This window comes from Aulonocara sp. 'chitande type north' Nkhata Bay, linkage group LG7 (genome assembly GCF_057382095.1).
Source record: "Aulonocara sp. 'chitande type north' Nkhata Bay isolate Kocher_YH1m ecotype deep benthic linkage group LG7, A_spYH_male_GT1.1, whole genome shotgun sequence".
In the NCBI taxonomy this organism is placed as follows: domain Eukaryota; kingdom Metazoa; phylum Chordata; class Actinopteri; order Cichliformes; family Cichlidae; genus Aulonocara; species Aulonocara sp. 'chitande type north' Nkhata Bay.
In genome coordinates, this window is record NC_141350.1 from 42315879 (window position 1) to 42328026 (window position 12148).

At 38.8% G+C, this 12148-nt stretch overlaps 3 protein-coding genes across 4 annotated transcripts; 1 reads left to right on the forward strand and 2 right to left on the reverse strand.

Annotated features, from left to right (window-relative positions):
- The first annotated feature begins 551 nt into the window (after positions 1 to 551).
- Positions 552 to 5143, forward strand: LOC147325791 (ubiquitin-conjugating enzyme E2 G1-like). 2 transcript variants are annotated; one of them, XM_086300490.1, is made up of 6 exons: positions 552 to 951; positions 1331 to 1433; positions 1530 to 1627; positions 3506 to 3684; positions 3865 to 3971; positions 4224 to 5143. In XM_086300490.1, exons 1-5 carry the CDS (start codon positions 909 to 911, stop codon positions 3958 to 3960), a joined length of 519 nt encoding a protein of 172 aa, XP_086156616.1. In that variant the 5' UTR covers positions 552 to 908; the 3' UTR covers positions 3961 to 3971; positions 4224 to 5143. The 2 variants fall into 2 exon arrangements, with proteins under 2 accessions (XP_086156616.1, XP_086156617.1); XM_086300491.1 differs by having other exon boundaries at positions 559 to 951; positions 3861 to 3971.
- A 130-nt stretch (positions 5144 to 5273) lies between these two features.
- arpc3 (actin related protein 2/3 complex, subunit 3) lies at positions 5274 to 8533 on the reverse strand. The gene is made up of 7 exons (XM_086300489.1): positions 8400 to 8533; positions 7924 to 8023; positions 7282 to 7358; positions 6792 to 6860; positions 6531 to 6657; positions 5906 to 6000; positions 5274 to 5508 (listed from the first exon to the last, which is right to left on the reverse strand). Exons 1-7 carry the CDS (start codon positions 8403 to 8405, stop codon positions 5446 to 5448), a joined length of 537 nt encoding a protein of 178 aa, XP_086156615.1. The 5' UTR covers positions 8406 to 8533; the 3' UTR covers positions 5274 to 5445.
- A 44-nt stretch (positions 8534 to 8577) lies between these two features.
- gpn3 (GPN-loop GTPase 3) lies at positions 8578 to 11977 on the reverse strand. The gene is made up of 8 exons (XM_086300487.1): positions 11789 to 11977; positions 11543 to 11651; positions 11195 to 11362; positions 9893 to 10017; positions 9656 to 9771; positions 9366 to 9462; positions 9129 to 9257; positions 8578 to 8944 (listed from the first exon to the last, which is right to left on the reverse strand). Exons 1-8 carry the CDS (start codon positions 11834 to 11836, stop codon positions 8879 to 8881), a joined length of 858 nt encoding a protein of 285 aa, XP_086156613.1. The 5' UTR covers positions 11837 to 11977; the 3' UTR covers positions 8578 to 8878.
- Positions 11978 to 12148: the final 171 nt, after the last annotated feature.

Below are 12148 nucleotides of genomic sequence, written 5' to 3' on the forward strand. Positions count from 1 at the left end.
GGGAGTTCGCCTTGTAATTTGAAGGTTGCCGGTTCGAGCCCCGGCTTGGACAGTCTCGGTTGTTGTGTCCTTGGGCGAGACACTTCACCCGTTGCCTACTGGTAGTGATCAGAGGGCCCGGTGGCGCCAGTGTCCGGCAGCCTCGCCTCCGTCAGCGCGCCCCAGGGTGGCTGTGGCTACAATGTAGCTTGCCATCACCAGTGTGTGAATGTGTGCGTGGATGACTGGATATGTGAAGCGCTTTGGGGTCCTACAGGCCATTTACCATTTATAGGGCCTTATGTTTTTATTTTGCTGTACTAATGTAAGGTGACCTTGACGATCTTTAAGGCGCCTATAATTAAAATATATTATTATTATCATTATTATTATGTTATTATTATACATTAATATGCATAAAGGAGAAACAAAGTGTTTTAGTCAGTTATATGTTTGTTAGGGAGATTTTTAATATCTGTAGTCTTAATGTTTCCCTGGTTAATTTGAGGTAAAATGATAGTTTTTTTTAAGCTAGCAGATAACAGAGGTTTTGTTTTTTTTTTGTTTTTTTTTTTTTAATGCACGGCATTTGGCTGTTTAACTGTCATTACATGTGCACATGATTTAATTTACGTTACATTTTTTCTAAAACCCAGTTGTATTTTTATTCGATTTAATTAAATATTTTAGCACAGTTTTAGCTTAGTTTTACCCTGACATTTGTGGTATGCTACGTACATGGGGAGGAAGATTTGCCTGAGAGATCTGACTCAGGGTAAAAATGGCTCACTACTTCCTCAGACCACTTTTTTTATAAGTCACTGACGGCGCTGTCTGAGAGAGAAGAAACGTGGACGGTGTAGTTTAAATCGTTTCCACAGCTTTAGTTTGTGTTAGTTACTTCTTACTCGAAAACATACATTTGTAAAATGACGGGACAGTCTTCGTTGTTATTGCGTAAACAATTATCAGGTAAGTTAGCTAACTGTTGCTGCTAAGTCTGTGGACACTAGCATTTCACTTTGTTTTATTGTCAGTCACAAGTGAGAAGCAGACGTGTTTCGTTTGGTTGTTGTTTAGTAGTAGCAGTGTTTGTCATATGTGACCTGTGTGTTTTATATATAAAAGCTTGAAAATGTAGTTGTAATGCACGTGTCGCGCGTAGATAGCGTGTCACACAGCTGTTAGCGGACATATGACTAAGGCTAGCTGCTATTGCTCAACAGCTACTATTTAAAAGTCAGTACACCCCCATTCATTACATGTGCTTACTCTCTCCATGTCTACTTGATGTTATTCGAAACACACAGTGTGGTGAGTTTAAACACGTTTGATCACTTTGAATCTGCAGAACTGATCAAGAACCCAGTGGACGGCTTTTCTGCCGGGCTCGTGGACGATGATAACATCTATCAATGGGAAGTGGTCGTTATTGGACCTCAAGACACATTATAGTGAGTGATTCTTGTTTATTGATCTTAACTAATGGATTTATATCCATCTGAAGCTAAAGCTGGTCTTGTTAACACCATCCTCTTTCTCATTTTCAGTGAAGGAGGTTTCTTCAAAGCTATCTTAACATTTCCTCGCGACTATCCTTTGAAGCCTCCTAAGATGAAGTTCGCCACTGAAATCTGGCATCCAAATGGTAAGAGCAAGCATCTCCGAACCTCTTCCTCTTTATGTATTCTACATCAAAGGATAGAAAATTAGCATTTTTCTTTGGGGGGGGGGGGGGGGCTGTCTTAAATTGTGGTTATGATTATGCAAACATTACTTCTAATCACAGCCAATGGCTTAGATGGTAATTTATATTATTAAAAAATACAAGAATTATGAGTTTTAAAAATATATAAGCCTTAGCTTAACACTCGGGTATGTACAGTAGTGCTGTGCAATACTGCAGATTTTGGTATTGATCAGATATGAAGCAAATACAGGGCCAGCATTGCCGATACCACTACCTTTACCCTATAAATGCAGCTTATATACCGGAGAGCAGCGTGTGTGATTTACAAGATTAATCATCATCATTTTGCAATTTCTGAACACACTTTAATGACCACTAAATCACAGTGAAAACACCTGATGTGGCTGTCCAACACTGGACTGGAAGACCTACATAAAAAAAAAAAGATGTTTACTTTGCTCCCAAAACACAGATGGGAAAGTAGCAACTGTTTGCTTCTGTGACGTGCCAGCATGCCCTGAGCAAAGCAAGAGGCAAACTGTGTATTATAACTACTTGTAGTAATCATTTAGCTTTAGGTGTTTTTAGTTGTTTGGTTTGCATTCCCAGCATTAAATCAGACTCTATCTCAGTGGGTGTTGGTCTCCGCCAAGGCTTTTATTTGTCACAGACTCGTTTTATGGGGAGAATTTCTAGACACAGCTAATTGACGGAGGATATCGGGTCTTTTGTCTCAGCTTCTTGCAGATGATATGGTTTTGTTGGCTACATTGAGAAATGACTCGACTGCAAACCGAGTGGTTTGCAGTCGAGATGAGAATCAGCACCTCTAGGTCTGAGGCCACGGTTCACAGCTGGAAGAGAGTGCCCACTCTGGGTAGGGGACAAGTTGCTGCACCAAGTCGAGGAGTTCAAGTATATCTGGGTTTTGTTCTCAAGAGAGGGGAGTTGGGAAAGTGACAGGCAGATTGGTGCAGTCTTGGCAGCAGTGTGGGTGCTGTACTGGTTCGTTGTGGTGAGGAGACTAGTGTAAAAGTGAGTCTGTCTGTTTACCGACTGATCTATGTCCTTACTCTCACCTGTGGTCACAAGCTCTGAGTAGTGACTGAAAGAATAAGATCACAAGTGCAAGTGATGGAAATGAGTTTTCTCCGAATGGTGTCATCTTTCAGCCTTAGAAATGGAGTGAGGACCTCAGAGTAGAGCTGCTATTCTCTTCCAGGATGTCTCCTTTGCCCGTTCTAGGTGACATGTTTTGGGTCCCAGGGCTGATTCAATACATGCTAGACAGATTATGTCTCTCAGCTGGTTGATTGGTTTCATCATATATACATAACACAATTAATATTTAGTTGAAATGATTGAAATTGAGTGATACCAGAGTGAAGGACTGGTAAATCTGCTTTTTAAGTAATAATGTGGATTGTACTTGGGACAAAAACTAATTATATTTATAATTAAATTACTCAAATTTTCATTTTATAAAATAAATAAATTGTGAATCTGGAAAAAATTCTTTAAATGACATTAAATACATAACCAATAACACTTTAAGAAGAAACATGTTTTGCTTTTATTATCATTATTTTGCTATTATGATTGCTTCTTCAGTTGGTAGTCTGTGTATGTTAACTATATCAGTAGGGTGAGGATCAATAGATCCATCAATCGTGTACTTTTAAGTGGTATGACATGAGCCACTTTTACCACAAGTGGTATGGAATAAGCCTATACCACACCACTTGTGGTAAAAGTCCCTTAATGAGCTTTTACCTTTTATTTTATATCTGCAGCACTGTAACAGTCTGTTTATTTTCCTGTTTTCTTTTATGCCAGTGGCAAAAAATGGCGAAGTTTGCATTTCCATTCTGCACGAACCTGGTGAGGACAAGTACGGCTACGAGAAGCCTGAGGAGCGCTGGCTACCGATCCATACAGTGGAGACCATCATGATCAGTGTCATCTCCATGCTGGCAGATCCCAATGTAGATTCTCCTGCCAATGTGGATGCAGCTGTAAGTGCTCATGTTCTCCGCTAGCTTCAGACAACGTGTAAGCTCTAAGAGAAATGAAGTAAACGTGTTACAGGCATCTCTGATTTGTGCAGCTTGTGTGGCCAAGATGTAGAAACAAGAAGTGATGGAGGGAGTAAATGACACTGTATACAATCACTGTCTATTATACCCGGCAGAAAGAGTGGAGAGAAGATCCTACAGGAATTTTTAAGAAAAAGGTGGCGCGTTGTGTACGGAAAAGCCAAGACACTGCTTTTGACTAAGGCGTCAGTCTGATCATCAGTTCTGTAAGTACAATCACCCAGATTTAACCTCTTCACATCTGCTAGGCTGCCTTTGAGCAAGTTTGGCATTAGCTGCATTTTAAGTAATGACAAGAAGAAGCTTTATTGTTCATGCATTACAAATTTATTTATTTATTTTTTTTGTTAGTTTGTTTGATTTTTAGAGCCCTCTGAATTCATAGCCTTCTACCATAGTGATTTACTTCCTTATGAAACTAGAACAGAAACTGAAATGTTTATTTTTTTCTTGGGTAGGAGCTGGATGTGGATTGCCCGTTGAGGGAGATGGCTGGCAGATCTTTGCAACTTTTTGCCAGTGAAGAAACTTCTTCATGAATATTGCTGAACAGCAGTAACATCAATGCTGCAGTTTTATATCATTACCACTTTATCAGCATTTCACTAGCAGGACATGTGCAGCCTTTTTGTGTGGCTTGCATACTTATGGAATTTGACAGTACACTGCTCCTATTTTGTTTTTTTGTTTTTTTCCCCCAAAGTAAATGTATTAACATAATATTTAGGATGATTTCCATAATTTAAGTAGTGTAATGGTAAATTCTGTGTATGGGGAAAAAAATCATCAGATTTTGGAGAAGGCACCAGGATAAATGCACCTTCTCTAAAGCTTGTTTATATTAATCTATTTATTTGTAGTGAAGCTGTTGCGTGTCGACTGCTCGAGTTATTTTTTCCTTCAATTTGCAACACTGAGCCACTCATTTCACTATATATGCAGTTTTTCATTAATCGCAGTCATTGATCAGATGGAAATCTAGAAACACATCTTCCTCTTTCTCAGGTGCTTCTTCTTTCCTTTGTTGGTGAACTTGAACACTGCCTTAACTTCAGCAAGGACTGCATTTAAGAGCCTTTTTTTTTTTTTTTAACTCAAGGAAAAAAGGTGTCTCATACAAACCAAAGAGAAACCGTGATTTTTATTATTATTATTTTTTTAAATTAACAGACTTTCTTCCTATCCTTGTGATTGCATATGTAGAGTAAATGTATTCTCTCATTCCTATGGAAGAGGTCACAGGTCAGCAGTTATTTTAATACCTCTTACAGAAGTTTATATGTAACAGCTTTTTTTTATGGTTACAATAGCATGGATATGTCAAATGAAATATAGTTGTATTGATATAAGTGTGAATAAAGTCGTGCAGATACTGTTCTTTCTGTAGAAACCTTTTCTTCCCTCCGCTGTACACCAACACATCCTTAAACAGACCTCAAGTCACTGAAGTTTTCCTTCACACCTAGTGGCACATTTGGTTAAAAACTAAACGGCAATAACTGCACTAGTTTCGCGTCTCCATAATTGCTTTATTGAATTAAGCACCAGCTCAATATAATCAACAAGTGAAGACATGCTTGAACATAAACTGTATAAAATCTTAACACAAAAGCAGACCCTCCTTTACCACCCCACCCAAAAATCCATCTTGCAAGTGTAGAAAACTGCAGTCCTAGTTGCTCACTGTCCAGGGGCTGACAGGCTTTTGTTCATGAACTGCTTCTTGACGAAGCAAACCCACCACTGAAAGAAGAAAAAGTTGGTAAACTTTTCAGTCAAAAGGACACGTTTCAGTGTTAACTGCTGAAACCTGCACATATTTAGATTGTAGAAAGCAGCTTAAATCTAGCATTTGAGCCTGTATCCCTCCTGGGTTAGCTGTGTGGTGACCTAGATTTGATATTAAGTTGTATAAATCAGATAAAGGAGGCAGGAAATCAAGACAGGAACAACAGTTAATTTTCGTTCGCCTCTGATCCAAATATGAGCTATGCAAGTTCTTTTCTGTATTGCAACTTAAATCCTACTGGATGCATCAGACACAGTAATTAAGGAACAAGGGGTGCATTAGCCCTGAGACATTTCCCTTGTCATGTTCACAGACTGCAACAGCCAATCACTTTGGACATGCCAGACTTACCTTGCTGGGTTTATCTGTCTGGGGGTCAAACACACGATCGCATAGCCTCAAGCCAGTCTCCTGTCGGAGCTGCTGGAGGTAGGCCCTCATAGTCTCTAAAGAAGGATGAAGAGCAAATATTATCAGTCCAGCCACAGACAGCAACAACTACTGTTTAACAGCAGGAAGGCATGGCTTTAGTAGTCGACCTTCCACATAATATACTGTACAAAAAAAAAAAGATCCAGGCATTTAGATTTAGGAGTAAGATTGCTGTAAAAGATCTGAGAGGATTCACTTGGATATGGAGTTCAGTAAAATAACTCGATATTTTCAGGAGTTTTTAAATAGGGTGGAATTCCATTAGTTTCATGTGTAACAGTTGGTACTTTATAAATGATAATCACATAAGTATAAAACAACATTTTCAGCCCCAGACCCCTAAAGCTTAAAGGTCAGCATTTCTATTTTTACCTTGAAATATAAGAGGTGTACAAAGGAACCAGTCTAATTCAGAGTCAGGGAATTGAAACAACATAACCAGTTGGTATAAATATGGTGAAATGTCAAGTTTGTTTTTACTTATTTACTGATAAACACCCTAAGGCAGACAAACATGTACTAATCCTAGCTTGTGGCTTCTTACCTTCCTCTTGCTTGTTTGCAGGTTTGACATACATAGCATTAAGGGGGAAGCCAGGTTCTCCAGGAATGGGAAAGTTTGTGATGCCCAGAGTGTACATCTCCTTTTCTCCCTGGCTCCTGGAGCTGCACTGTAGAGCCACATATCCCAATGGAAATAGTTTGATTATGTTTTCTGGTCACCTACTTGAATATATATATTTAAGTAGCTCATTGCTACAAGTGATGAAACTGCATTAAGCCCTTTGTGGGGATTTCAATTTACCTTCTGTAGTTTCTTTAGGCATTCAGAAATATAGAGTGTGACATAGATCAGTGTCCTGTCTGCCTCATTCTGAAAGAAACACATGTACACACACATTTTTGAAAAATTTATATAAAGCATTGAGGTTACTGTAATTTGTAGTAGTTAGGTCTCAGAATTGAACAGCCTAAACTATGCAAACTATGAAAAGATTGCACTGTTTGCAATCACAGGAAGAGGCAAGCCAGGGCATGTGGAAAAACCAAGTGCTCAGCTGCTCCAGAGAGTAAGAGAAAACATAGAGGAAAAGGGGCACCAGTGAGGTGCATACCTGCCTCCTTATTCAAATAAAACTTAAGCTACTTTAAAAAAAAAAAAAAAAAATTATATGTTGATACAATGGTGGGGGCACAAATACAGCAAAACCACCCTAAGGTTTATGACTATTTTGGTCTCCTTAAACATGGAACACATGCAATCAAAACAGTGCAAATGTCAATGAATTGCTTACCTTGATTTCATAGTTCTTGAAGAAAACATTGGCCTTGAAGTAGTAGATAGCCTCGTCAATAATATCAGAATCTACGCCTAAAATTTAAAAAAGCAAAGAAGAAATCAACAAATTTATGGCTCTAAATTCAGTATTTGTGCATATGTATGTGTCACTGTTAAAATGTCATTTCCCGTTTTGGCCATGCAGGCCTTTTTGCTACCAGCAGAGCTCCATTCTTGATTTATGAGCTGCTAACAAGCAACTAGAATCACCCAATCACAAAATATAATAACTTTATTATTCAATAGCACTGAACCTGTCAAACCCACAACACCATGGAAGACTGAAATGAACCTTTAGGTGGAGTAGACACTACAAAATGCACCGTTTTATTACAGAAGTGCTCATAGACTCTAATGAAGAAGTTAGAAGTTGAGGATGAGCTTTTTACACCATATAAGGAAGTGTATCTGATGCATGTATCAGGAAATACAGTAGGGGTCATAACAAGATACAACCCATTGCCTAAAAATGACTTAACCAAATCAAAAAACACTACTATAGACTTCACTACAATTGATATGCGTTATGTGAAGGACATTATCGAGTAAAATATACTCGATAAATATTACACAAGTAAAATATATCGCATAGCCTTACCGTCTCCCCTGGCTGGTCCTTTAAACTGAGTTTTGACGGGGAGCAAAGCCATGTTCCCCACCAGCCTCGTTTCGGTGGCCATCAGGTTTGAGTGATACGCCTGAAAAATATTAAAAGAAAAAGTTGCTGTCACCTGATATCTTTGGGAACATTTCTGCCAGATAGCATCATTGCTACTATGCTAGCCTGGTTTAATAGTTATGTTACCGTAGAACCAAATAATAAGAAGTAGTATAGGCAGCGTGCTAAAACCTATTTGCAACAAAGCATCAAACGCGAATTTGCGCTTTCTGACATGTCAAACATCGTTAAATTGCGACCCAAATGGTTAGGTAATTAGCGAACTATGCTAACGTTAACTCGGAGGCCCCTTTTTTCCTACTCAGTGGGATTTCAGCGCAATATTTCTGCTCTAAACCTAGCAGTAAAGTTCTCTGCTCGTCAATAATAGTGTGTTCCTTCTTATTTTTACTCACCGGCATGTTGAATGATAAATATCAGTCCAACTGCTCAGCGACAGAAATATTCCAACACTTGCAAGATGCTGCTTCCGTGCTGTCCCACCCTTCGGCTTTACAGGAAGTGGCCACGTGTCATGTGGCGTATCAACCAGCCGGGGGCGCTAAATAAACACTTTACATCACACGGGCGGCAAAACGTGTATTTTGCGTTGCATTTTATTCAAAAAAATATAATAGCAATATTTTTTAATAACTGCTAAGCATTTAAATGCATCAAACCACTGTTTTAAAATATACTTTTAAATGAATAGCTTCATTTTCATCAAAACAAACAAAAAAAAAACAAAACATGAAACATTATTTATGATATCCACAATCTTCTTCATGTGTCCATTTCTCGGTATCCATCCAGTTACAACAAACAGTCCGATTGGAACTCCTTTGCCAGTCTTGCTACACAAAGTCTGTATTTGCAGGATTGGCCGTACTCCGCCTCAGCTGTTCGCTTTGTCTTGAAAAATGTCGTCATAATTTAGGTTAGCAGGCTGTTCCTCAACCTCCTGTAGGAAAACAAGGTACAGAACAAAAAAAAAACTGGTTGATCATGAAAAGCTATATAATGCATCTCACACACACACACAGTATATTTATTATATAAATATATATTTATTATATATATATATATATATTTATTTTTTTCCAGTTGTGTTTAATTGGGGTGGGTGGGTTGTGCTGTTTCTTCACCTTTGGCTCCTTAAACTCCAGGTCCTCTCCGTACTGTATTGAGAAGTCAATGTGTTGCAGTACTATGTTAATACCTTCTTCATCAGTGCGGTCAAAAGGGAGGAATCTTACTATACTGTAGTCATCAATCTAGATACACAAACAGATACTGTCTCATTAAAAACAGACAAATATATTAATAAAAATATCAATCTGGTCATAAACATGATGCAGTACCAAATCAAGGCCTTTACTTACGAGACCACAAATAGCTTTGGTTAGCTTCTTGAACTTTTTGCTTCTGATTGTGTTGGAGCCGTCTTCCATCATCGAGTACATGTCCGGGTCCAGGTATCTTTATAAAAAAAAAAAAAATGCAATGCATAAAAATGTAAGCAAATTAAAACTAAGAATTGTGTCTTCAAACATGTTCAGGTTTTGAATAACATGAAAAGAAAACATTAATCTAGTCCTAGTACAGACGACAAAGGGAATTACTTTTGTAGATTTTGTGTGCACTTAACATTGTCAATTCATATGAAACTTACTTTTCAATCTCCTTCTTTGCTTTGGGGCTAAGCAGATCCATTTTTGTCATGATGTTTACCTGAGGAATCTCTAATGACACCATAGCACTGAGGGCAGCCATGACTCCAGAGATAAACTACAGTAGGAGACAAGTAAAAGGTGTGCTCTCACTATTACATTATGTTTGTGTTTGTACAGAAATGAAGTTAAAAAAGGAAAATCAAATAAATCAGAGGAAGACACTGTGAGACTGTTACCTTAAAAGACTCCACCATGAACTGCGAGTCAACAAGGAAAACTCCACAAACCCGAAACTCCCACTGCTGGAGCTGCTCCACCAGCTGCTTCATTACAGGAAGGTGTGTGTACAGCTCAATCTGCCCTGTAAAGAGAAGCCACGCTTCACACCAGTTCTATGAGGCACACACGGACAACCACTTTTCCAACGATAACATACCTTGTTCCAAGACTGAAATAATGATATATACACTCATCTGCCAATTCAATAGGTTTGTTACTCTCTAATGGCAGCAGCTCAACTACATTTAAGCATACAGACACGTTCAATATGCTGAAGTTTAAAGCAAGCATCAGAAAAGGGAAATATGGTATGGTTATTGATGCCAGACGGGCTGGTCTGAGTATTTCTGAAACTGATCTGCTGGGATTTTCCCCAAACAGCCATCAACAACCATCCGTAGGGTTTACAGACAACAGTCCAGAAAAAAAAAAAAAAAAAAAAGAGCGCCACTTCTCTGGGTGAGAATTCTTGTTCATGTATGAGGAGAAAGACCAGACTGTTTAAAGCTAATATGAAGGCAAGAGTAAACTCATATTCATTACAACCTAGGTTTACAGAAGAACATCTCTGAATGCACAACATGTTGAACCTTGAATCAGATAGGCTACAGCAGCAGAACACCACACCAGGTGCCACTACTGTCAACTATGACCAGGAAACTGAGGCTATAATTTGCAAAGGTTCAAGAAAACATAATTTAAACCCCACAGCCTACCTGAGTATTGCTGCTGACTACCTTATGATCACAGTAAACCCATCTTCTGACTGTTGCTTCTAGTAGGATAATTTGTCATACTACAAAGCTCAAAATCATCTCAAACTATGTCTCGCTGCATGCTCAATCATCCAGGTAATGAAATCCCAAAACATTGATCCTGTCCATCAAAACCATAGCACTTTCAGTGGGAGAAACATTATATCACTCATCCAAGTGCCTTCTTCAGTCTCAGATGGCCAAAATCAACGTTTTGGCATCTCAAACAAACTGACAAATCTGCAGCAATTTTGTGATGCTATCGTGTCAGTATGGTCCAAAGTCTATAAGAAATTCACCGTGTTGAATGTATGCCATAAGGAATTAAGGTAATTTTGAGGGTAAGTGGTCATGAGTGTAAATCTATTTTGGTGATTTTAACAAAATTAACAAATAACAGTGCCCAGGATATGTTGAATCCCATCCACACTCCAGCACAAACAACTGCACTGTGCTGAAGCTAATGGAAGTCTGGCTTCAACATACCCTCTTTGAAACATTTACCTGGACAGTCAAACAATATGTAGTCATCTTCCACGTGGCCCAGGCTTTCCTCCAGCCAATCAAAGTTGTTTGCGAAGTACTCCATGCAGAAAACCAGACCTCCGTTTGGGCCAAATCTTAAAGACTCGTCCTCCATCACGTCATCCACCTGAATAAGCTCACGAATGTCTGAGAGCAAACATAATAAAGTTACCATGTGGGTTGTGTAAAATAACTCCTATATGCTAAATACTAAAGCAAGAATTAATGTTAGAGCCTAATTAAAAGCCATTTATCAGGGTTAATCGTATCTTCCTCTCTTCTATGGACACTACTATGTCATATAAACTAAAACTATGCTGCATTTACCTGCCATGACAGGGTAATCAAAGTGCTCAGCTGCTGGGTCCAAATTGACCACCTGAACCGAACGGTTTAAGGTCTCTGAATGCTGGACCATGGTGGAGCAGTAGGTACTCTGAAATGAAAATGAACTCCAGTAAACAAAAAGCAGATGCAGTCTGTGTTGAACACAAGACAACCTCATGCCTTAGCATTAGCCGAATAGCACAACAAGGTATTTCAACAAGTTTAACTGAATGAGTGATAACTTACCTTACCGCTACCCGCGGGACCCATCACTAGCTGTGCATAACGAGGCATTGTGCCTCAGTTAAAGAGAGCTGTGTAAAACTGGGTCCTTTTTGTCGCCAAAAGTAGCTTCGTAGAACTGTTCGTAATATTGATGCACTAGCGGTGGTGGTGCTTGTGCTTCTTCTTCTCCTTCTTTTTCTTCTTCGTCTTCTTGTAAGAAACATCTACATTGTATTAGCACTTCTGCCACCTATTGGTCAAAGCGTGGTTAACAAGCTTGGATCATTACTAAGAAATTTTATTGTTAAGTTATACACTATATGAAGACGTCTTTCTATTTAAGGTAAGACATTTCCGTCAGTAGGGACAGAATACAAGTCT